The sequence below is a fragment of the Balaenoptera ricei genome, chromosome 6, assembly GCF_028023285.1.
Source record: "Balaenoptera ricei isolate mBalRic1 chromosome 6, mBalRic1.hap2, whole genome shotgun sequence".
NCBI lineage: Eukaryota > Metazoa > Chordata > Mammalia > Artiodactyla > Balaenopteridae > Balaenoptera > Balaenoptera ricei.
In genome coordinates this window covers 64,344,593-64,371,611 of record NC_082644.1, presented here as the reverse complement: position 1 = coordinate 64,371,611, position 27,019 = coordinate 64,344,593, and the positions used below count along the sequence as shown (strand labels likewise).

At 38.0% G+C, this 27,019-nt stretch overlaps 1 protein-coding gene across 10 annotated transcripts in view; it reads right to left on the bottom strand.

Annotated features, from left to right (window-relative positions):
• PTPRD (protein tyrosine phosphatase receptor type D) overlaps window positions 1-27,019 on the bottom strand; it is a 526,430-nt gene that overhangs the window by 140,340 nt on the left and 359,071 nt on the right. For 5 of the 10 annotated variants that reach the window (XM_059924740.1, XM_059924745.1, XM_059924742.1 and 2 more), the window contains 6 exons: window positions 25,664-25,781; window positions 19,239-19,826; window positions 18,705-18,805; window positions 17,599-17,858; window positions 6,398-6,488; window positions 1,029-1,238 (listed from right to left, as the gene is read on the bottom strand). In XM_059924740.1, the coding sequence (XP_059780723.1) occupies window positions 1,029-1,238; window positions 6,398-6,488; window positions 17,599-17,858; window positions 18,705-18,805; window positions 19,239-19,826; window positions 25,664-25,781 (1,368 nt within the window). The remainder of the gene's footprint in view (window positions 1-1,028; window positions 1,239-6,397; window positions 6,489-17,598; window positions 17,859-18,704; window positions 18,806-19,238; window positions 19,827-25,663; window positions 25,782-27,019) is intronic. The other 5 variants (XM_059924741.1, XM_059924746.1, XM_059924749.1 and 2 more) reach the window with 1 other exon arrangement.

Sequence of the window (27,019 nt, the reverse complement as noted above, 5' to 3'; positions counted from 1 at the left end):
GGCAGAAGTCCTGAATAGACATTTTTCAAAAGAAGACATACAGACAACAGGCACATGAAAGGATGCTCAACATCTCTAACCATCCGAGAAATACCCATCAAAACCACAATGAGATATCACCTTAAACCTGTCAGAATGGCTATCATCAAAAAGACCACAAATAACAAATGTTGGCGAGGATGTGGAATAAAGGGAACCCTTGTACACTGTTGGTGGGAATGTAAATTGGTGCAGCCACTATGGAACACAGTGTGGCGGTTCCTCAAAAAACTAAAAATAGAACTACCATATGATCCAGCAGTCCTACTCCTGAGTATGTATCTGAAGAACATAAAAACGCTAGTTTGAAAACATACAGGTACCCCAATGTTCATAGCAGCATTATTTACAATAGTCAAGATATGGAAGCCACCCAAGTGTCCATTAAGAGATGAATGAATAAAGAAAATGTATATATATGCCATGGGATATTACTCAGCCATAAAAAAGAATTAAATTATGCTATTTGCAACAACATGGATGAACCTAGAGAGAATTATGCTTAGTGAAATAAGTCAGAAAAAGACAAATACTGTATGACATCGCTTATATGTGGAATCTAAAAAATAAAACAAACCAATGTGTGTAACAAAACAGAAACAGATTCACAAAGAACAAACTAGCGGTTACCAGTGGGGAGTGGGTTAGGGCAAGAGAGGGGTGTGGGATTAAGAGATACAAATGCCAAAACAAAAAACAAACAACAACAACAAAAAGAACCATGCCCTATCAATTTGGCACTTCATAAACTAGATGTCCATCTAAATTTCCTGTCATTAGGGACACAGCCTTACTTGTAACGAAATCTCAAGCAGATTACTCAGCAATGTTCAAAGAGTAGGCAGCCTGTTACTATATCTAAGTTAGCGAAATGTCTTGAGAAATAATTAGGGTGCATGTACCTATGTATCCCCAAATAACCAAATTCTGGTGAAAAATGTGTAAGAATACCATAGGAAATTAGATGGATGCCATCATAATGAACTTACAGACTCTGCGTGTTCCATCACTGCTAACACAAAGAAGACATATTCTTGACCACTTTGGAGTTGCTTGTTTGTAAATCCACCATAATGTTTGTCATCCCCCAGGGTGAACTCAGTGGGAAGGACATCAAAGTGAGCGGCAATATATGGCTTCAATTCAACTTCTCTCCCATAACGGATGCTTCTGCGTTTCCTAGATATCTCTTTAAGCAGCTTAAGGGAAAAAAGTGGGAAACAGAGAAAGAAATGTAAACAACAATAACCCAACTTAATGGCAATTTAATGGGAGAAATTAATTCAGGGCTGGGAACAACCCAAATACAATGTGTCCACAATACGCGTAGTATGTCAGCATTACTGAATCTCAGTCTCTCTTGTCTTCCAAAGGTAAGGCGCTGAATTGCAATTGCAAGGCTCAGGCTGTAAACACAGGACAATGAGATGCTTTACATTTATGGTAGCTCACATCACTGTCCACTCTAATGAAATCCTCTCAAAGGACAAGAATGCATTATAACTTGTCTATGGAAAAAAATCAGCTTGATTCACAAAAGCCTGTCATGCAAGCTTTATCACTTACTTATTAAACAAGTAGTACCCTCAGATAAAGCCATGAAAACTTTCAAAGACCAACCTTTTGGAGAGATTAGTACCATTTTAGATTACTTTTAGTAATGAGATAACTTGTATGATATATATTCCCTCAAATCAGCAGAAATAGAATCTGATGACCAATTTTTAATTGACATAATTTAAATAGACATTGTCACTTATTTAACGATTTCTGGCTTGACTTGGTTCCTTGATTAACCATTTGGGGTAAAATGGTAAAATTCCTTGCATTTATCATGGCACCGAGTTTTTCTGGAGCTAATAGCTCTCTGGAGATGTTGAATTATCTTGCCAGGCGATAAAGGCAGGGCAGCGAAAAAATAATTTTAATATTACACTGAAGAAAACAAATATAAACATGTACACACACAAATCCTTCATGTATTTCTAAAAGAAAAAAAAAGAGTACAAATTATGGTTTGATGCTCTATTGTTTTGCATTCACTCTTTTATTAGGAGAAACTCATGTTAATGATATTTTATGACAATTTCAAAATGATGTTTAAGTTATCTCTGTCTGCTTCCATTAAATATTGGTATTTTATAGGGCTTAACTGAGAAAAAGAAGTTTACAGCAGTCTGAGATGCCTTTTGATGTAAGGGACAGCTTAACTGGTGTTTTGAAAGAATTCTGATTTGTTTTACTATCCCTATAGAAAAGACTATCTGAGACCCTGGTGCAATGAAGGCCAGGCTTCTGTAATAATAATGGCTGCAGACTGTATATACGGCAAATACCAAATCCTTACGTTAGGAACCTGATGGTAAACTACAGTCTCTTCAACACAGAATGTAAATGTGCTCAGCTGGTCAAAATTATAACTTAAAAATGTAAAAAATCACCCTCTTGGTTATATAGATAATTTGTGCCCATATTATTGAATACTTATAATGTTCTCAAATTTTCTGTTAAGTTTGAGTTTCTTGATACAATTAAAATTACATGAAATGTAATTTCTTTTATAAAAACCACAGCAGACTTGTTTAGCAAATTTGGACCATCTGATGAGAAATTCAGGTAGACTGATCAATTATGGACCAACTGAGTTGTAATAAAGCAAGTCCAGAAACTTAGCACTATCTTTCAATCCTGTTGTCACATTTAGGTTTTATAATAATGATAATAATGACAATACTGCTTTTCTTTGTTAACCAATTCCTAGGTGCCAGGCACCATTCTCAGGAGACTAAACATGGCTTAGTTCATTTACTCATAAAAACTCTATGAAATAGGTTATCATTATCCCCATTTTATAAATGAGGAAACTGAGGCAGAATAGAAAGTGACAATAGTGGATTCAATTGGTGAAATAAAATGCAATTACATGTAAGAGATTTTTTCCAACCATATTTTCATTTACTTAATGGCTGCACAATATCAAAGAAACATAATTGCAACATTTAGGCTAAATCAATAATGTTAACTCTTTTAACTCAGTCTATACTTAAATATACAATTTTTGTGCATCTGCTTTCATTAACACAGATAAATGCATACTTAGATGTCTTTTTCCTAGATTCTTTTAACATGTATTTTAAAAAATTCGGATGCAAATATTTAATATATACTTGAAAAGTCACTACATAGGTTATTGTTGATATGTGGTAATTTATGGGCCATTACTTAGAGAAGGACAAATGAAGTGCAGAAGAGCCGAAAAGCTTTTTGAAGTTGCTTAATCAGAAACATTTACCATCAGTTGTTTATGCAACTGTGTCCCCTCTTCTACTTCACTGATCAAACCCTACCTTGATTTTATTCATATTTCAGATGTAGGCAACTGTCATAATTCATCCGTGTCACTGTCATCCCTATGAGTACCTTTTGCTAGGGTTTCTTTAGAAGACTTCGAGGAAGTACTTTAACAGATTTTAGTGTTTTGGTGCTCCTTAGACCCAATGCTGCCATTCATGAAGGTCAAACCTGGAACATTCAACCCTGCCCCTGCAGCTTGCTCTCATCTCTGTAGGACGCTCCCTGTGTTATACTTTAAATGGGTCAAGTGTGCTCAGATGACACTGAAGTGAGCCAGTATGTTGAGGTTACAACCACAAATGACCACATTATTTTACAGCAAGCCTTTGAAGTACAATGCGATGAAAAGCCTATGATGTATTACAAGACCTTCCCTGAATTAAATGTAACTAACATTTTAGGAGTCATTCTGTCCAGAATTCATTTTTACCATCAACGTCTGCTCTGCCCAGTCTGACCTTGACAACTAAGAGTTCCAGTCTATGAATTTATTATGTGAAGATTATCCCCAGACAAAGGATAAATGAGCTCAGAAGATAATATTGAGAGTGACTCTGTTTGGAAAGCCTCTTTCCATTTTTTATGGGCCTAGGTGTGAGGCGTACGTGTGGAAATCCCCTTAGGCCACCATTCTATTTGATGATGGGGTTTCAGCGATTTGAATTATAGGCCTCTCTAAAAAATCACTTGGTCAAATACATTTAAGAGAGGAACACGGCTTTGTCAAACCTGGCAGTACCAAGCTACAGATAAAATTACTACAGTGCTTTTATTATCCATGGTAGAAAAAAAAAAAAAAAAAAAACCTGTCTGTAGGGATCATAAACTGGACGAGTAAGCACAAAGTGAGGCCACAGCCTACTTTCATTTGTTCCCCTCCGCAATAGTTACCAGATGTATTGGAGGTTTCCAGAAGATACATCAAGGGCTTTAGTTTTTTATCAGAAATAATTTTCATTTTCCAGTCACTGCATATCTTATTTCTTCCACCATTAATTCTACAATGTGGTCTCAATTATATCAGTAAGAAAAGTGGGAAAGAACCCATCCTGACCCCAAAATTTTGAATTAATAAGTGTTCTTTATCAAACTATTATACAGATTAATGCACTACAATTTGTGGGATGATTAAAATGACCCTTTGTTATGGGAATCAGCAGCAGAGACCCATAGAACGTAATTGCAAGAAAGTTCAATGTCATATATAGCTCTATACTTTAATCCATTAGAACTGATGTGCATTTTGGAGGTTAAAACCTAGCTGTAAAAGAGAATCAGCTTCCTATTACTTACTACCAAATGGCTCCACTTCTAAGGAAAGCTTTTTCTTTTTCTTTTAAGTATTTGATGTCATTTTTGGCTTGGATGTTAATTCCTTGAAAACTTTTTTTTTTTTTTTTTTAATAGGTAGAAAGATTCATAGATTTTACAAGCTGCCTTTGCATTTTAAATCCAATTTCAACTGAATTCTGCATTTCGGCTGAGAACTGATTAAAATAATAATGAATATGTCAGGATTAACTGATTAGTCAGTTGCAAGTAAAACATGCCTTTTTGCTTCAAAATGTTTAGAGACCAGCTCATCGGCTCGCATATTCAGATGTACTCCTCTGACATCATAAAAAATGATTTTGTTCCTTTATTTTCAGCAGAAAAAAAAAGTAAAATTTATAAGACAAATTACTTGACAGCATGATTGAAATGTGTCTCATTTTATACTCCTGCAGTGCTCATCTAATCACTAAACAGTGACACGAAAGCATAGTCCTAACCTTGAACTCATCTCCCTTTCCGAACTTGATCAAGTTTAACTCGGATAAATGAAGTGGTTGATGATGAAACATACTTCTAAGGATGACACATGTCTGTCAAAAGAAGCTAACAGCCCTGCTCTCGAGATCACAGTCTCCTTAGTGCAGACACATATGAAATAAACATCACTTCCCTGTAATGCAGTTAGGGAATTTCTGCTTTTCCTTGCTTTGTATGCACTAATTTGAGGGACAGAAAATACCTAAAAATAACAGGTTGGGTTATAAGATATAGAACATGTTGTAAATAAATCCAATAAATTAAAATCTCGTATTTCCCCTAATGGGGGCCTTTTTTATTTGACTTCTGAACTGATTCAAACTAGAATCATGTTAAAATTGTGAAGTCTCTCCTGTGTAGTATTTCAAAATGTGAAGCCCAGCCATTAATCTGCTGTGGCCCTCTAGGGATCTGGCTTAACACTTGTGAACACAGTTTTCTCATCTAAACAGAAGTATGTCAAAATTAGATCTCGTTCTATATACTATGTATTTACTTTAAAAAAAAAAATGTTCTTTTTGCAAAAAAGAGTACCAAGGTACCTATTGTTGTTGTAAGATTTTAGAAATTAATAGTATTTAGTATTTGCTCTGTTTTTTGTACCATATTTCTTGCTCAGCTCAAAATTCTGTGATTTGTTTTGTTTGCCCCTGAAGTTACATGCATTTTTGATTCTGATATCCTACAAAATATAGAATAAAGCAAATATGTGCTAACCAGCACAGTTCTGTCAGAAATTGGTCAAGAACACATAGCAGGTCAAGTGTTGAACTCTGGTGCAAATTCCAACTTAGCATTTTTAACAGCCTCAGCTACCATTGCACTGATGAAGTATACCTTGGAATTCATAGCAATGGTGATTAAGTCTTTGCTGACAATTCAGTTCACCTTCCACACCTCTGCATCATGTTTTACAAGGGGCACGGGGCAAAATATTAAAGCCAACAAAGATGAGATAGGTTGTAAGCTTTGCAACAGCTTAATGTCTTTTAATTAAATCAAAACGCTCTTTGTTGGGACCCCAAGAGGTTAACACACCCACAGCAGTGAACCATCTGAGTAGCCAGCTGACCAGCCCGCCATGTAGGGAGTCAGCACCCAGATTAGATGCTGAAAGGTCTCCATAGAGAGGAGAGGTCTATTTTAAAAATTAAATAACTAATGAACGACACAGCCCAAAACACATAGTTACCTCATCTAATTCCATTTCATCTGGACTATCCCACGGCTTGATAAATTTCCCACGAGATTTCTTCAAAGGCACAATTATTATGTAGTAACCTCTGCACAAGAATAGATAGACAAAAATAAGGTTAGTTCGGAGGGAAAAGAAAATGGATATATCCTTAAATCTTCCACAGACCTGAAGATTGAGACTGAAGGCAAATTATGGATATGGAGTGACTTGTCCATCAATGGCAAATAACCACCTGTTTGTTCAATTTTAAAAACAACATGGATAGACATTTATGTGTGACTTCAGTGATCTTGTATGGTAATATCACCATGGTTGACTGACCTTTATTAGGTATCATAAACAGAGTGGAAATAGTTTGTTAGTACCCTGGTGCTGGACACATACAAGGTGGGTATATTGAAATCTACCACCACAGGCTGCTGAACCAAGAATTGTCTATGACATTAATTTATAAGACGATTTTTTTAAAGAAGATGTGTAATAAAAATTACTCTAAGCTCATACAAATGCCTACACGATGATGATGACAATGATTTTCTTTATACACTGTTAAAATACATTTTATTTGGATAAGAAATTAAAAGCATAAAAATTACTCATCATCTCACAATTATATAAAGATGTAAAGGTTCCCCTCTCTTTCTGCCCATCAAATTGCAAACCTTAAGGTAGGTACTGCAGAAATTTGGAGACAGTCACTACCTAAGGGCTTTCAAAATAGGTCTCAGTATAATACCTCTCTAGGAAGGGACAAAAGTAAGCGAGTCCTCACACTGAGAACGGTCAACTACAATTTATGTATAAAGGTTCCTTGTCCCCAAATAGATGTGGGTTATTTGTAAAGTTGTTTTGTCACTTCCGTATAGCGTATACTGTGCTCTTATATTCAGAGTCAGGGACTCTGCTCATACTGATTTTTGGTAGTAACTATACAAGGACTTTGAACATAAGGTATAATAATAGCCACCACATTAATCACTTCCTACTTTTCAGGTATTATAGTAAATGCATAATCTCATTTTGCCCTCTCAAAAATCCTTTAAGGACAGGTAAGAGACAAAAAAGACAGCTCCACAGAGACTGAATAATCGCTCAAGTTAAAACAGATAGTAAGGGGATACAAACCTATATATGTAGAGAGAGAGAGATATATCTCTTAACTATGGCAATAATCTGCTTTTGTTTCATTTACTCTGGATCATAAAGCACTTTTATGGAAATTTATTGTGGAAATGAATACACACACACACACACACACACACACACACACACACACACACACCCCTACCTCTGCCTCTCAGAGGAAAGGTATGAGAACAGGATGGGTGCTATCAAGCTTGTATCACATTATATTACAGAGACTAATAGTACACACAGGAAGGCCTGTTTGTTCTTATCGCAAAGCAAAACCTGTAATAAACTCAGCAAATCCTGTGTGATAAAGAACTCTGTTTCCACAAACAGAGTCTGGAGCAGCTCTGTCCAGTACAGTAGCCGCTAGCCCCTTGTGGCTATCAAGCACTTGAGATGTGGCTAGTCTGAACTGACATGTGCTCTACCTGTAAAAGACACTGGATTTCAAAAACTTAGTATGAAAATAAATGTAAAATATCTCAGCAATAATTTTTTAACAGTGATCACATGTTAAAATGATAATATTCTGGATATAATGCGTTTCGTAAAAAATGAAAGTAAAATTAATTACATCTGTTTCTTTGTACTTTTTACCATAGCTGCTAGAAAGTGTAATATTTCACATGTGGCTCTCATTACATTTGTTGGGCAGGGCTGATCTGGAGTGTTCTGGTAAAGAATGTGGCATCTAGAGATATATCTGGCCCAGAATTTAGGATCTGCCACTGATGAGCTGTATGATCCTGGGCTGATCATCTAACATCCCTGAATCTCAGTTGCATATACTGAAAATGAGAGTAAATAATATCAGACTTATTCTGGGGAAATAAAACAAATGAACACAAAGTGCTTAGCACAGTGTGTGTCACGTAGCACTTCACAGATGCCAGCTGCTACTGGCTGGTACTGACCATCATGGTGGGAGAGATGGATCTGAACACAGACACAGTAGGACACAGTGAAATGCCCTGAGATGTAGATGAAAGGACTTATCAAACTTTTTTTCCCCCTGATCAAGAATTCAAGTCAAACCAGACAACTATATCAGAATCCTCTATCCATGGTGCTCTGAGCAACACATCAACAGGGTCACATCACTTAGCCATCCATTTTCTTTCCTATAAATAATGATGATGATCAAGGAGGGCAGGGAGAAGGAAGAGTGGAGGATGTGAGAGAGGCCAGTATCCTTTATGGTCCAGAGTAAGCTTCCTCCTCTTCCTGTCCTCCCACCACCTGAAGGGTTTGCCAAACAGGTCCATCATGTTAAATGAGCATGGAGAAGAATGATAGGGGCTGCAACCTAGCGCACAAAATAACACTGCAGATGGACTTGATAAACACACTTGTCAGGGAACCTCTTGCTTTTCACTACCAATTGCACAAAGTCAGGACAGCTTCTCTTTGCCTAAAGTAATGATACTGCACGTGATCAGGGAGCTCCCACTGTCCTCGTTCAGAATCTTGTAAATCAAGGTTAAGCTGATGAATCCTATTAATTTTTCTTCTGCTTTCATACTTTGAGTTGCCATTCTTGTACATGAAAAAAGAATCCGTCCTTTCTTCTGCAGCACTCCCCGACTATTCATTTCATTTGTGGCTCGGATAAGAATTGAACAGCCTTCCCCACAGCAATTAATTAACAGTGTGGCTGGAGATCCATAAACTTTTCTCGCCACGATCGCTAAAGCATTCACCTAGAGCAGCCAAAGTGGAGCCTTTCAAAGCAGCTCTCACCTATTGAAAGAAATGGGGTGTTGGGAATTTGGAACTCCTGGGTCCAAATCCATACATTTCAACTGTATTCTCTGCAACTATGACTTTGTAAAGAACCTCGTATTTGCCTTTCCTGAGGCCTAGCTTTCCCCTGAGGATACTGCTTTCTTTGCAGACTTCTCACGTGGCGGCTGTTAATTTATTCCTCTGCCCATGAACCTCAGGTTTAGGGTTTGGGTTTCTTTCCTGGTTCACTGTTGCTTCTTGCAGATATTTCTTCCTCCACCCTTTTGCTAAAATCACAATAAGCCCTCCTTTTGGAAGCTCGTACAATTCAGCTATGCTATGGTCTTCCCTTACTGATTTCTGCCATCTACCAACCTCTTCAGAATCTTTCCTTTATGGAAGTTTTTGTTTTGTTTTGTTTTTCCCAGGGTTAACAGTCTTTTTTTTCCTCCCAAACTCTGCCATCATTTTGGGTGACTTCAACCTTCAGAGGGCTGGCCCATGCACCACCCAGGGCTCTCAATTTCTTGAGCTCTTCTTTTCCAAAACCCACATCCTCCATTCTGCCTTAGCTAAAATCTGATAGCCTTTCTCTGTGCCTGAACCCAAGGAGCTGAATACAGCTTGAGAAATAATGCACAGGGTAGAATGATGCCATAAGTTCATATTGAGCAAACTCAAACAGGCCTTCACAACCACAGCTTCTCTAGTTACCTAGTCAATCCAATCTTCACAGTAAGTTTTTCACACTTTCTCCCCTGGCCTCAAATCTTGGACATACATGCCTCTCCACTAGAAGGTGGCCTTCGCTCTTATATACAGAGAAAAGAAAAAGATTTAGACAAGCATTCCCTCATCGTCTAACAAACTACAAGCCTCCCTATATCTGAGTGCAAACCATAATCTTTCCTATCGGTACCGTAGAAGGGCTGACTACACTTTCCAGAGCCAATTACTTTTTCTTGAATTGGGTCCTGCATTTCACTCTCTTAGGATGTTTACCATATACTCTACCCCTTGTCTCCCATATATCTCGATTTCTCCATCCTCATTGGATTCTATCGATTAGCTTTCAATCCCTGGCAGGACAAAACAAACCACATCCTGCTCCAGTCATCACTTTCTCTCTCGCCTACCTCTTACTGCCCCAGTTCTGAGAAAAGCTGCGTGTTCCTGCTGTTCTCCATGTCTTTCCCTTCCATTCACTTCCCAGTCAACTGTGCTCTAGCTCCTGCCTCATCTGCCCATCTCACCACCTTCACCTGGGTCATCAGTATTGCATCAAAAGGAGAAATTTTCACTCTCTTCTTACTTGATCTTTTATCAGAATCTGAGTATTCATAACACCCTCCATGAAACATATTCAGTTCTTTCTCTGTATCCAACTCTCCTGGTTTTCTACTTAAATCTCTCACCATGTTAACCTTATTTCTTTAGCAGGATTTATTACCTGCTACCCAGCTTTTCAACGGTGGAGTTCCTCAAGGACCTAGCCAAGGATTTGTCTTTACTTCCTCTTTTCTTCCCATGTGATCTCATTCCAGCTCAGGGAATCAGTTATCCCCTAGATGCAAATGATTTACAGATTCACATCTTCAGCCCAGAACGCTCCTCTGAACTCCACAAGTTTATCCCCTTCCAACTTTATGTCTCCATTTCTATGTCACAAAAGTACCTCAAATTTACTGTGGTTAAAATAAAACAAAAAATACGCCTCCAAAAGTAATCCTCTTCCAATATTGCACCACGATCCATTTTAGGGCACATGCTGTAAACCTAGGTGTTATCACTGACAATCTGCATTAACTCTCTCCCTCTCTCATACCCAAACTACCGCTAGGTCCTATTACTTCCAAACTATCTATAGTGCATTCACTTCTTCCCATCTCTACTGCCACCGCTCTGGCTTCATTTCATTGTCTCATGCCTGGGTTGCTCCTAACTTTGTCTCCTAATTTTCTCTCTCCATTGAGTTAAACTCCCTTTAGTCCAGTCTCTGAAATTTTCATTTTGCAATAGAAAATTAATTGTAACATTTCCATTTTTAAAAATATTTCCATTGATCCTCATTTGTCTTAGGATAAAGACCAAAGGCATTATAAGACTCAGCAGGATCTTGCCTGAATCCATCTCTCTGTGCTCTCTGAGCTACGCCCTGGTGGGCTTTTAGTTTCTTGAATTTACTTGGTCCATTCTGTCTTTGATCATTCTGTACCATCTGTCTAGAACCTTCTGTCACTCCCAACAAATTCCAAGTTATCTTCTCTCTTTCCTCAAATAGCAACTCACTTTTTTACTTCCTAACTCAAACCTTCCCTGACCTCTGCTTAGATCAATGACCCCTATTACATGGTCTCAATGAACCATTTTTAGTCCATAAGTTTCTTATACGTTTAAGACATATTCCTATACTTAGAAACACATTCCTAAAGCAGGTACACATATAATTTCCCCAAATTTGCTAACGTTGCCATTTTATCACTGAGTTCCTTTTTCACTGAAAAGTGGAAGTGGGTGAAACAGGTAAATCTTGGGGATTTATGCCTCTCCTAGATCAGGAAGTCAAAAACATTTTGAGGCCCTTCTCTTGCATTAGAATTTTCCAACTTGAAACCTCATCAAGCTTTTTCTCTTTCCTCCAAACCAGCCTCATGACATGCCTAAATGTCTTTCAGTTACCAGCAAAGCGGTGATCCTAGTTCTAATCTCATGCGGTATTAGGTAAGGTAAGATGACTCTGTAAAGTGAGGAACTAACATATACCCTGCAAATTCATATCAACCAAATCATATGAACTGAAAGAACTTGCTTGAAACGCAAAAAAAAAAAAAAAAAATTGCTTTTGGACATAGAGCAGCTTCCCATATGGGTAAAATTAAACTTTATACTCTGTTTGCCTGTCTAATTCAAGCCTGAAGTTTAGCCTTCAAATACCCTTTTCAACACAGACCTTCACTATTAAACTGAGGGAAAATAAATAACTTGAGAATCAATATATCTGGAAAGCCCTCGACTACTTATAAAGTAAGCTGTGTTTTCCCAGTATATTAGATTTAATTAGATAAGTTAAATATAACCTTCAGAATTTTAATTATCCTATGTAAAGTTGTACTAATTTTATTTAATATGTTATCATCAAGGGGCCCAGTTCCATATAATTATCTGGGAAGGTGAGCTCTGGTCTTCGGGGCAGTCCCACTTCAAATTCTGGCAGGATTTTTGTATTAACAGTCCATACTAGCATTCTCCAACTCATTATTTAACTGGGAGGTCAAAATTTGTCTCAGAGTTTAATGATGAATGTCATGCCTTGAATAATTTTTGATTTTTTTTTTTTCTTGGCTTTGGTCATTTGGGTATATATTGTTTAAATCAAATTAATTAACCACAGGAAAACCAAAGCAGGTTGAATGATCTTTCTAGTTTCTCTGTTTAAATTAAGGTTTCTAATCTTTTAAGCTATGTGTTGTCAGACAAGTTATTAATTGTCTTAAGCCTCATTTTCCTCATTTGTAAAATGGCAGATGATAATGCTGACTGTGGCTAGCTTCTCCCTTTCCCTCTCCTCTAAATTCTCATGACAATCTACTGATTTTATTGTTCCACATTTAACCTACATTTCCATAATCTGTGGCCAAGTGCATGTACCTGATTCCTCTTGGTTCTAAGGTTTGTCTGGGGCAGTCCCGTTGACATCTAATTGTTATGGACTTCTTAAATGTTTAGCAATTGTCCTAGGAAAAAATATCCTGGTTTGGTCAATCATTTTATGGTCACAGAGGCATGGTTGTGGTGCAACACATAGACTCTGGAGCCACACTGCCTAAGTTCAAATCTTTCCTCTCTGGTTCTGCTATTGTGTTGCCAGGGCAAATTAGTATACCACCTTATAGCTTCGTCAGCTGTAAAATGAAGAGGACCGTTGGTGTGAGGATTACAGCAGTCACTGTGTGCAGTGTCCTTTGAAGAACACCTAGTAAGTCCTCTGTCCCTATTAACTATTAGCAGTATCAACCCTATGATCTTGGCTGGGCCACTTTGTGTCTTTGGGCCTCACTTTACTCACCTGTAAAAGGGGAGACCACCTACCTCACAGGGTTATTGTGAGACTTAAGTGAAATGCTCTAACACCTTCAGTAAATTGTAAAGCTCTATACAAATTTAAGCCTTTACCACTTCAATTAACAAACATATGATGCATGAATTAAACATTAAACAGCTTATACACACTGAGCTGCTAATAGTGGTGCATGTGTGTTATGAAACAACTTTGCTTCCAAGAATGTCTTTCTTTAAAAGAAAAAGTAGATAATAAATTTAAAATTTTCTAAAACGCCCTTATTCTTCATTTCTATTTTTCATAAACATGAAAGGGTTGCTATGGAGTTAATTTACATTGGGTACCTTCTGGCAGCTTTTTCTCTGAGTACAATCTGTGTGGTGCTTTTTTTTCTTACCAACCAGAGTAAAACCCTGCTCTATAGAGTCACAGAAGTCCTCTTTGTCACCACAACTTGCTTCTGACGGATGGTGGCATTGCTAGAGTTTCTGACCAGCATTCTGCCCCCCTAAATGTATTCAAAGAGAAGGTTGAAGCCCCACAAAATTCCTGATACTAGAACCTGCAGTACCAATGTGGCTGTTTCGTGAAAAATCTGGCCCTTCGCTGAGGGAGCTCCCAGCTTCTCCACACAAAAACCAAGTGTGAAATCACAGAAGCAAGGAGCTATGTCTGCATCATGTTTACAAGAGACAGATTTATTTTCAGATGGTGAGGAGTTTGGAGGTGGCGATCAAGACCTCTCAATTATCGTGGCCGGAAATGAGGAAAGCCTGGTTTCTGCTGATAAACAAAACAGCCCTTCAATCATCAAAATTGTATTTTGACAGAAAAACAAATTGGAAGCATCTTTGTAGCTAGCTTTCACCTAAATACAAGTTAGCAACCCACCCCAGCGCTCTGGAATCGATTCTGTTTTCTCCCCTCATTTCTCCCTTACAATACTTAACAAAAGCTCCACTCTAATTTCTGAACTGCAAGCGGCGCCGCATGGCACACAGCTTCTTGTCATATCTGACGGTGCCACGTGAACCAACCTAGAAGACTGGGTGGGTAACTTTACGCTATTATCCCTTTAAAAAACATAGTGAATATGAATTATGTAGGGATTTTTGCTAACAGGAGATCTGCTTTTCATTTCTTATGGTTCTTATACTTTTCCCTAGTTCTGTCTTTTGCTCTTGTCTTTTCCCCAGTTTTGTCTTTTGCTCTTGTCTTTTCCCCAGAGTGTTTAGAATATATTTCTGGGAATCTTTACTTCATTTCTAGAACAGAGTTTTTTCCATAATGGTTTGCTTTCTTTTTCTGTTTTGTAATAGTCTCTGATCTTTGTTACCAAAGTTTTATCCCTTTTCTTTGACTCCCGTGTCAAATATTACAAAGAAGAAGTACATAAATAAAACAAAGAAAAATTGAACAAGCTAAAGAAAAATACTGAGAGAGAGAGACTATATTCTGCAATATTCTCAATGCATTCAGAGGTTGGGAAATGAAAAAGAAGTCTATCACCAATGGACTAAAATGTCATTTCCCAAGAACCAAGCTAATTTGGTAAATAGCCATTAAAATCTTTTTTTTAATATATAAAGAAAAGTTTTGAAATCTAATAGTAAAAACTACAGATTATGTGACACTATTTTCATCTTTTATCTACTCTTTCCCTGAATAGACAGTACATGTTTTTAATAGACTCAATTTATAGCCCATATAAACTATATGGACTGTTCCTTCATTGTTTGCAACTGTTTTACCTTCTCTAAATCTTTCTCATCATTCAAAACTTATTAGATATCAGCTCCTTCTGGAAATCTCCCTTGACATCCAAGTTGGGCTAGAATTCTACAGTATTTATGTTTCTACAGTACCTGACAGTACTTGCTCCATTATATTCTTATTATCTATTTCCTGTATATGTTTTCCCACTGTAAGGTAGGGCTTTATCTCAATCATCTTTCTATTTCCAGACCTAGTGCTGGCAGTACAGTATGTCTAGAGTACATGTTTGTTGGATGCCAGCTGAAAAGTCTTAATGGATGGGTAAGATGTGGACGAATAACAAGTGCTAGTCTTTGTCTTGCTTGTGCAATATCACATGTGCTGTCCTCTGCCTGAAACAGCGTCTCCCCACCCCCGCTCCCATGGACCAGCTTATTGTGATTCTTTAAGCCTCAGCTTAGATGTTGCTTTTTTTCAGGGCCTCTTCCCTGAACTACTAAACTGGGGTTGGGAGCTCCTCCTGTGGCCTCCCCTATCCAACTAACTTTTGGTATCACAGGACTCCACTCCACCTGACTCTCTCTACTTGTCCAAATTCCCCAATTACCTACACTATGTAAGAGCCATGAGAAAGTCAGCATTCTCTCCACTGAATTCCTGCAACATTGTCTGGCACTACGGTGGCAGATCAAACAATATCCATAGAATATTTAAACAACAGAAAAATAAAATCTCCCTTTCATACTAAATTTTGTTGGAATCAAAATCACACTAATATTCCATTCTTCTTTTTAGTTTTCTAAATGATAGAAACAGAAGAGTGGACAAAAATGGAGACTAATATAAATGGAGACTGATTTCACTGATACCTCATGTAAAATGTACACAAAATTAAACTCATTAATTTCCTCCTGATCTTTCATCCTTCAGGATGAATGGCAGCATCATTTATTTTGTCATCCAAGCTCAGACCTCAGAGTCATCTATGACATTTTCCTCTGCCTTGATCCCTCCATTAAGACAGCTGCCAATTCCTACTGCTCTGTCTGCGTCTGCATCCCATTTCCACCATCACCATCTCACTTCAGAATCTTGTTACTTGCCTAGAGTCAACTAACTGCACAATGACTGCCCAAAACTTTTCTCTGTGGTGCTACAATCCTTCCGACATGCCTTCAGGAGCCATCTTCCCTAAGAACTTACCTAAATTATGTCACCAGATTGCTACTAAATGTAAAGGCTCCAACCATCCATAAATTATGTATAAATGCCTCTGCTTGACCTTCAAACCTTTCATAGCAAGTTTCATCCAAACTTGATCATGTGGAACGGAAGAAATGACAAAGGGTTTAGTCTTATCCCAAGCCAGGAGCACAGTTCCTAACATGCAGCAGACACACAATAAATATTTCCTAAAATGGTAAAGAAGGAAACTTGGGTATTACACAGATGATATCATGCCACTCTCCTGCATAAAGTCCTTTCATGGATTGTCACTATCTACAGGATACAGTTCCAACTTCTGAGCACAACTGGGCTCTTGTATACCTGCCTCTCACTACTCTTGCCCTGGCTCTCTGAGCACGTGCCTTACGGAATCACTTGCTTCCTTTACTAATGAGCCTTTGCATACGATTTCCTCCCTCTGATTTTTTTGTATGCCTCTTATTTGTCCTTCAAGATTAAATTCAGAAACTTTCTTGACCCATTTCATTCTGGATTAGCTACTGTTAAGGTAGAGTATGACTCTATCGCTAGCACGTATTACATCTGTCTATTTCTCTGTATTCCTCACTCTATGGTAAACTCTTTGAAGACAGGGACCACATCCTCTTTTTTTGTTCTCCAGGGTCTACCACAGTACTCATACTTAATATACTTTGGTGAAAACACTTTTTTTCTTCTACTGGCTACCATCAACTGGCTATACACAACCAACAAACTACTTAATTGACTGGATTTAATTTCCACTTCAGGCCCATTGGCCTCTACACTGTGCTCCATCCAAACCAGAAAAAATTACATTTTCTAGCTTTCACGTTTCTTCTAATGTCATTCTGAACTTTAACTTGTTGAAATTTCTCCCATCTTTCAGCACACATGTAAAACAGCAGAGTCTTATACTGGTTTTTTTTGTATCCAATTTCCTAAAGTTTCTTTTAGCATTGTAGTATTTTCTAAGAATTCCTCACAATTACAATAACATTCACCAAATATCAGTTATTCGACTATTCACATCATTCTATACACTACGATGTAAACTTCTTTATGGTAAGGTTCATGTTCTATTTGTCTGTCTCTCCTAAATTATATCATTTCTGGAACGTAAAAAAACACGCTCATTAATGTTAAAGTGGTGAGAATCTGTGTCACAATGAACTCTAGAACACAATGCAACAGAACTTGAATAACAAAACAGTGAGCCTGTGCAGAAGACTCTCACTCTACATACAGCAATATAGTCTTTTATGACCACCTATATATATATATACCCGAGATTTAACCATTTTTTTCTTGCTTACATGCATTTCTATCCTTTAGCCCTAACCTTCGATCAACTTACTTTATATTCTCATTTGCAGGTACTTCGGGCAGTTGCACGGTAATCATGCCATCCAAGTTGGTCTTCCCAATGAAGGCAGGCTTGGTACGTAGAACATCTGGTGCAGTCTTTGCAGTTACCCTGTGCTGCAGCCCCCCAGCACTGTTGCCACGATTTGTCAGCACAAATGAATATGACTTCTCAGGCTTCAGGTTGACAATTAACTTCTGGGTAGCTCGGCCATCCACTTCTTCTACCATTTTCCCATCATCATAAAGAATCTAGAGAGATACAACCAATCAAAGAGATTTGGTTATCAGTCAGGCAATAATATTTTCTAACTAATATGGTACTTGCTTATGGAAAATACATATGGGTCATTTCTAATTTGGGGCATTTCCTAAGCCCGTAAGTGCTCATAAATTCTAGAGATGGCATCAGTTTTCTTTTGTTTCTTATTGTGTAATGATACAATGTTTCTAAGTCTATCAAAAATACACAAAGAAATGTACAATAGCTTAACAATATTTGGCCCGTCAGTTGTCTGTGATCTTAAGGGAATGTTGGCAGAAATGCTCTAGGTTTCAATGCATCATCCACACCACTTTTTTCCAAACACTTCCATTCTTGTTCCCAAATATATTTTTACTTTCAAAAATGTTTCTCTATTCTTTCTTTCACAGACTTGTACTTCTTGCTAACATTTGCCAATATCTCTCAATGGGAAACTGAAGTTTAAAATATTCAAAGAATTCAGGCCAATTAACAAATTACTTAAATCCCAGGATACTGCATCACAAACAGGTAGAAACCATGTAAATGTCACTTCCTGATGAAAAAACAAAAGCACTAGCTTAGATGTAAAAAGTTCAACTTGGAAGTGCTAGGTGACCCACAAAGAATGCCGGCCCTGGGTTTGAGCTCCTGCCTCCTCTCGAGAGGGGAAAGGTCACACTGCCAAAGAGCCTGACTCAGTCTGTTATGTGAAAGCCACATAAGAAGAGAGAACAGCAAGTATGCGTGGCCGACTCAAAGCAGTCCGTATGCTTTGTAAGTAACTTACCCAGGTGACCTGCCCCCTCCACTTTTACCGGTGATATCTTCTTACACATTAGAAAACAACTTACTTTGAAAGGCATGGCAGAATTATAATTCTCTGGAATCTCCCAAGACAGTAGCACTGAAGTCTTCATTACTGCTTTAACATGAAAATTTTTTGCAAACACTGCTGGAAAAGGAAAAACAGTGTATTTAAACTACTCCTAAAAACGTATGACTCGTCCTTTTCCACGGACGGGAGGGCTTAAGCTAGATGCCGTCTACTTGGATCAGACAGAGAACTGTGATTTGCCTACCTGTTAAGAGCATTCATTTTAACACCTCATCCTCATAAGGATCTCTCCTTTCTCTCCCATTCAGTCAACTATATTGTGTTTTCCTTACCTGAGAACATTGGGGTGCTGTCAGCCAGACTTGCTTGGCATTCTCTAACTGAGATCTAAGGCCTCCAAGACATATTAAGTTTTACATACTTTACCTTTTTGCTTCTGCTGAACCTATTAATATGAATGGGCCGATCAGTTATTTATAGCTTCAAAATACTGATTTCCAAAGACCGACATTCCTTTAAGGGAGAAAGGCCGTAAGCAGACAAATCCTACCTTGATCCACAGGCAGTGTCCTGAACTGGACACTGGGACTATACGGCCCGGGGCCTTTGCTCGTGTGAGCACGTACTTTTACATCATATGTGGTATCTGGTTTTAAGCCACTGAGTGTCAGAGTGGTGTCAGCTGGAACAATGAGCTGCTCCATTGGAAGAAGAGGGATATTGATATCCCTGTACAGAAGGGTGTACTTGGTGATAATGCCATTTCTCTCTGCCAGGACAGGCGGCTGCCAAGATAACTGGACAGAGGTTGACGTGCTGCCTTCTGAGTGGAGGTTTTGAGGGAATCCAGTTGGGACTTCTTCTGGAACAGAAATCTCCTTCACCATCTCCTCCCCAAAGCCCACTTTGTTTCTGGCTGAGAGCCTGAAGATGTACGATGCTCCTTTGTGGATGTCTGTCGCCGTGAAGTGATCTTCTTTTTCGGAGAACTCAAGAGTAGTGAGTGGCTCCATGTCCTTCCGGCCAAATTTTAGACGGTAGCCCTGGAGGGGTCCAAATGTGTCCACAGGCGGGTGCCACTGAACGAGAGCAGTATTCATCTGAGTGTGGTTAATCACAAGCCGGGGTTTCCCTGGAACTGGAGCACACAGGAGGGAGTGGTGAGACCACCCTACGTGGGTGTTCGCATTTCAATCACCGATGAACGGGAATGCCACTCCACGGGCATTTCCATGCCTTTACTTATAAAAAAAAGCCAAGGCTTGGTCTATATGTCTTTGTGGAAACATGCTCCTTCTCATACTCTTTTAAGGTAGGGTGAGATATTAGAATTTGATAATGGACAGAAAATAGGAATTATTATTGAAATGATAATTTAAGGAGATTTTTAAAAACATCTTCACATTTCGAATCTTAATACGTAGAGGTTCATGCCGCAGAGAAATGAAGCTCTGTAAGGATTAGCCAATTAGGTACAGCGAATAAGAATAATAATTAAAATATATTTAATTACTGGGTACATGCAATGTACCAGGCACTGTACTAAGAGCATTACATGTAGCATCTCACTTGATTTACATCCTTCACTCCTGACTATGTGCCCTGCTTAGTTATTATCTTCACTTTGTATAATAAAAAAATGAATAAGAGAGATAGAAAACTGTGCAAAGTTAGATGTGTAATAAGTGAGGATGCTATGAGACAAACATAGGTCTGTCTGAATCCACAGCCCAAACAATTTAACTAGTATGTTGATTATAAGTTTAAAAAAAAAAAAAAGGTAATGTAAAATAATGTTGCTCTGACTTACTGTGGATCTAATTTGCATTTTTTGTTTATACCATCCACATCAGTCATCCTCATCAAGTTTTGCATCTAGTAAAATAGGAATTATATTAAGACCTACCCCATATTGTTGTTATGAATATTAAATGAGGAAATGCACGTAAATGTCTTAGAAAAGTGTTTTACATTTCATTAATAATAATAATTATTAATAATCAGAATATTAAGGTTTTTGTGGTCAGGGGCTAAGTACATAGTTTCTTTTCAAGTTAAGTGAGTTAGATATGTGAATTGGTCTAATATACTCAATGTATTATTACAACTGTATTTTTTTTTTTTTTTTAAACAAAGAGTAATTATTCCTGGAATCCACAGACAAGGACAGTGGTAAACAACACAGAGCCAGGAGTTTCTTTGGAAATAGTCCAAAGATGAGGGAGGGGAAAAGAGTATTACCAGAATTAAAAATAAGTTAATAGAAAGGGGAGAGAATATGGTCAAAAGGGAGGAAAGCTTACACTAATGGCAATGAAAAATACACAGGAAATGAAAAATAGTATCATAGGGATGTAGATATAAGTTAAAAACAAACTAGAAAGATGTTGAGATAATATACAGAATATTAACTTCAGAAATTACTTGGTTAACCTGCTCACTATATATTTCAGACCCCAGTAGTGGTGTGCTTTGTCCAAGAACACATTCTTTGTGGTATTTCTATCCTTAACCAATGAAGTAATATAATAGTTTTGTTTCACATGTTGGATAAGTTCATAGTAAGTGGGTTCATCATGTTTGGGAAAGTAGTTCCTGAAGTTTTTAATGGCAATTATATACACGTGCTGAAGGTTGACCCAGAAACCAAACCAGTCCAAACCAAAAACTGTAGACTCACTGTTTCTCATGGAAAGGTGTATCTGATATCTTACTAACCAACTAAGAAACTCTCAGAACAAACCCATTCATAAGTTGGTGAGTGCTTGAATTATTCCATTTATTTTTATTTTAAATATATTTAAAATTATTTTCTTTAAAAATCACTTTAAAATAGATATTGGCAAGTATCCTTAATTTCTCTCTATGTGTATATAGTATTTACATGATTTGCCCATTAAAATATCAATGACGTCAAGAATTAAACATTTGAGATTCTGCTGAGAAAAAAAAAAGGGCCTTTCAGCAGAAAATACATCCTTCAATAAACAAAACCTGGTTGAAACTTTTGGGGAAAAACATAACAATTAGGTCTCCACACCTTCCAGGGATAATATATTTTATTAAAAATATTTATCAAAAGTTTTCAAAACTCTGGTTATGAAGAACTGCATCATAATAAATACACTGTGCACCTTGTTTCTATAAGATGCATGTAAAGGGAGAATAAATAAAACAATTTAAAATTTCCTGCAACCACAAATATAGGTTGCATTGTAATAGTATTCGTCAGCCATATATGAGTATGTTTTTATTATCTGGTGTTTCACTTCATAATATTGCTATGGTACAAATTTGGAGAAATTTAACAAACTCGTAAGTTCTAAGAAAAAAAGATCTCATGGCCTTATGAAAATGTATATCTATTCTTCTGTGATAGTCAAAGCTTAGGTTGTACTAATGCCTTTTGTTTTTGATGCTGGCATGCCCTTTCTTGTTCTGGGATATAAACACTGTGGGCTTGGTATCATGAAATCAAAGTAATGCTCTAGAAGTAAGAGCGTCAGTTCTGATCTACTGGTTCCCACTGCTGTGCCAGAAGCACCTCGGTCTGCTCTCCACTGCCAAGACAGTCACTCCTTTCCCTGGCAGAAGTTTCACTAAGCCTGAAAACTATGAGACAATCAGCCTGGAAGCAACAAGATGCACTAGTGAAGAATTCAAGAAAGAAATGAAAGCTGAGGCAGCTAGAGGAAGAACTCCCAGCATTGCCTCAGGAGAGGCTAGCCACATGAAGGGAACACCTAAAATCTCCCCAAATGTGTGAAGAGTAGATGCAGTTTAAATAAGCTAGGGTAAGGGTTATGGACAGTTGTGGTATTTCATCCAGGGAGTAACAAGGAGAAAAAAGGGAAAAGGAATGAGGAGAGTTCTACAACATTGCATGAATGGTTAAGAAGAATTCTCCCAAACTGCACGTATTGGCAATGAAACCCACTCCATCTCTGGCTTCCAGAAATTCTATGTATGAAACATTTACCAACTACTCACTTTATGTAAGGACTTATATAATGGCATGCAGGCATTTGGGTGGGAAAATAGAAGATGGATAATGCAGGGCCCTTGTCCTCTGATCAGTGCACACTCCAGGTGGAGAAATGAAGAGGACCAGTAGATGGTGCTGCATGTGGAGTTGGGTCCAAGGTTCTAATGCCTTAGGGTTATTGTGTGGGCCACTTTTAAAGGCCATGCAGTGGCAGAGTCAGTGGGTCTGCTTACTCCAGCCTAGGAGCTGGCAGACTGGCAAAAGGAAAAGAGTCTTAAATACTTACTCTGGGAGTTGGAGGTCATTTTTAGCAGTGTGTTAGTGAACTTATTGGAAGAAGAAGGCCCAGCTGCACAGTAAATAAGCTAACTCTAACTTATGCCATGACATATAATCTCTTCTCCCTTTTGCCTTTTTGATTATTCTTATCTCTTACTGTATTCTTCCTCTTAAAAATCTCTCATGACTTCAGAAATGGTACTCATGTACTGCCCTTTACTTCTTCCTAGTAAGAGCAATCATTGGAGATCAACCAAGGCACTCAGTCCCAATGGCTCTAAACTTAGCTTCAATTTAACTTAGCACCTAAGTAGCAACAATCATAAATGACTGAACCTAAGCCTATTACTTCCAAATTCTATGTCATTGTCATCTTTTCTCTCATCCTTAAACATAGCTCCTCAGTACAGTAGTGAAATTCATGTAAAAATATAGAGAAAATTTCAAACCAAAGAATATGCCTAAAACCACAAGATTTCAGGCAGTAGACCAATTATTATGATACAAAGCAATGGGAGTATTAACAAAGAAACTACAAAAATGTCATAATCATTGAAACATAAAAGCCAACATTTTATTCAAAAGCATCCCTCAGGTTACATGAATCCTACATGGATTGCTTAAGTTATGGCCTGTATTTTTATTTCAAAGATATGATTGTTCACAGATTCTAGAAACAATGTATTATACAGAAACATATCCTAAAACCAGGAATTTTACTATTAAAATAAAATTTCACGAGAATTCCTGAATTCTCCATGGAAGCTATAACTAAGTGCCCTTATAATTGTGGTTATTAGGAGCTCACATCTGTGAGATAAACTCAGTCATTCGTCATAGTTATATAAATACAAGGGATTTTTGTAATACTATATAAAACAAAGCAAATTAATCTGTTCAATAATGACTTTAGAATAGTTTTTTACTATAGGTTGGCAGCAAAGAAAACTAGAGGTTTTCTCTTAGAAGGATTATAAATCTGGATTCTCCCATCTCCCACCCACGATCAGTAGGGAGGTCTCAAGAAAATAAACGTGCAGACATCTAAATTATAAGCATTCCCTCAATACCCAAGTCTCCATTGATTAAGAAAGATCTGAAATTGTGAATGCAAATTGCAAAATAATTCTGTATATAAGATCCACAATTCTAAATAATGTTCTGTATGGTAACTAAAAAGTGATGAGCTAATCTTAGTGACATTAAAATAGGCAATATCATTCCTTGTTCTAGGATTCGCATCCCTTGGCGATAAATCCTCTACTTTTTTGTCCTCATTATAGGACCTCCCCATCTTATGGGCAATAGGAGTTTGATGCTTCATGTAAGACATTTCAGGCTTATTAAGACACAGTTATAAATATGGGTGAAGGAAATGTATTTTCTTCACTTTGGGGTTCAATTTCAGGGGTTTACCCTCCGTTGTCTACATTCCAATAGAGGCTGATTCCATAGCTAGACAGTCAGCATGTCCCCACTGAACGTGCACCGTATCTCCTATGCAGGGTACTGAATAAACTTGATACAATGGTATTAAAAAAAGAAAAGGCCCAGAAGATTTTGCCTTGAAGGAGTTTTGCCATCTGTAATCCTACTGCTTGAGGCAGTTCCAGGTGGCGGGATATGAGTGAGGCAAATCTTACGACATTTAGACAAATTTGGCAGTGAGCACGGCACCCAGGAGGGTCCTCAACGTCACAGCTGTTCTTTGCTTTATGCCTTTACATCGAGGTGTGTTCCTAAAAAGTTGTGCGAGAAGTGATTCAGGAGGAATAAATCAAATCATAGCTTAAATGTTCCACGGGAGATTTCTACATAAAGGGACTGAAGAAGATTCCTTCAGTAATTATCTCTTAATTTATTGGTTTTATAATGTCAGGTCTTCGGACATGCTGTTTTCCTAATGTGGCCAACCAAAGTGAGACTAAATAGCATTAAGAAGCTTTTTTCTTCAGAAAGGAGCAATCTGGTATTAGTCTTTTTGCTTTTCTTCATTCTCTTTTCTGTTTCCCATCTTTGGTGCAATTTGTCCTCTTTAGAATCCCCACAGCAAGGGGTGAGGAGGAGAACATGACAAAAAATAAAACTTTAAGTCAACAACCCAGTTCAAGACAGCAGCTCTTCTAACAAGGTTTGCTGCTGGGGAGGAGGGGGTGGTGGTGAAGCTGCCACGTGATTTCCCTCCCTAGATGGTCTGCTTTCCAGACCCTGGTGGGACTTGCTCCTTCACATCTTTCAAGTCTCAGCTCAAATATCCTGCCCCTAAGAGATCTCCCATCACTCTTTCTAAAACAGTCCTTAGGGACTGCCCCATCCTTAATGCCCACACACCTTTATTTTGATAATAATCACTTCCTGGCATTTTATTATTACAAAACTCATTTATTCACTAGTTAATTATGTTAGTCAGAAAATAAATTTCGGGAGGTCAGAGTCTTTTTGTTTTGTTGATTGTTCTATCAAAGTACTGGAAATAGTGCCCGATACATAGTATAGGTGCTCAAATAATATTTATTGAATGAGTGACTGAATAATCTGGGTAAAGCAGGTCATTCAGTTATTTTTACCCTCTGAACTGTATATCAAAAATCACTAAAGTTGACCATTGTACATTTTTCCCTCTGACCAAAACCACCTGTACCATTTGGAAAATTCCTCTTTATTGTTGCCGGGAACATATTCAAGATACATATATGCACAGATACAGTTACCTGCCCCAGTGGTGGACACCAGTTTGGGTTTGCTGCGAGCTCCATCTCCTTTGGTGGTGTAGGCTGTGACAGTGAGGGAGTAGGAAGTTTCAGGCTGTAGCCCAGAAATAATCATGTCCTGAAATGACACAAGGGAGTAACATTGATTCAAAACATACACCGCAAACGCCCTGGGGGAACAATCAAGGCAGCCACCTTCCTTCTGCGCATGCGCAAACATTCCCTGCAGCCATGCCCAGCACTGGAAGTTTCATGCCTAGAGCTCATGCTATGGATGATGCATATGGATGATGTCTTCATGCTGACACTGAAGGGGGGTCTTCAGCCATCCTAAGAGGCAGCTCTAAGGGGTAGTCATCAAAAACCACAAAACCTGGAGTCAGACCTCCTCAATTCTTGAATTTAAACATGCCTTTCCTTATTTACTAGTTTGGTGATTCAGGGCAAGTGAGTTTAACCCGTCTGTGCCTCAGTTTCCCACGTGAAAGTTGGAATGTTAGGACCGTCTAGGGCTACTACAAGATTAAATGAGCTATGTTGGGTAAACACTTAAAACAATGTGTGGCTTGTAGTGAGCAATCCATGCTCTAGCTGCTATGATATGCCAGCTGCTCTCCATGTGCCTCCACTGTAGCCTGGCCCTCAGATGGTGGATGGGGCTGATGCCAAACAGTATGTATTATCACCATGTAAATATTTTACCAAACGGCTGATCTGTTGGCCCTAGACAGCCAGAGAGCCAGAGAAGTTTCTTAGGACTCAAATAGTATATTATTGGTTAGTTGTATAGGCTATGGACTAAAATCATTATAAACTAAGGAGAATTTTCTAATGATTTGGAGGCCAGGCCATAAAACCACATTAACAGGACTTGTTCTACTACATCACGAATATGTGTTCAATTAATTCCGACAATGTAGAAAATGTTAAATATCACAAACTATTTATCAAAACTCTTAGTTTTCTCTTAGTAAGGACCCAAAGCTGTGGTGGCTATAAGAGAAGATAATCGCAGAACTGTTCTTCTAAATGAGAAGTTACATGACTCTTTACATAGAGTGCTGGCTATTAATTTGTTCTGATATTTTCCTTGGTGCTACATACACGCACAGCAAAAACAAAACAAAACAAAAAAACCTTTCAGATCTTTAGCACAGCTATGTTTTCAAATTGAATACAGATAAATTTAAGAAAATATAAGATGTCATTGTCTTTTGCATCTAAAGACAACGCAAGTGAGAGTTTAGTGAATGGATTAGATTGTGTGGAGAACAGTGGGATTTTTCTGTGCAAGGCTGTAATGGGCACCACAGAACTCACTGGTTGACTCTGATCCCAGGGATGACAGCTTTCGAC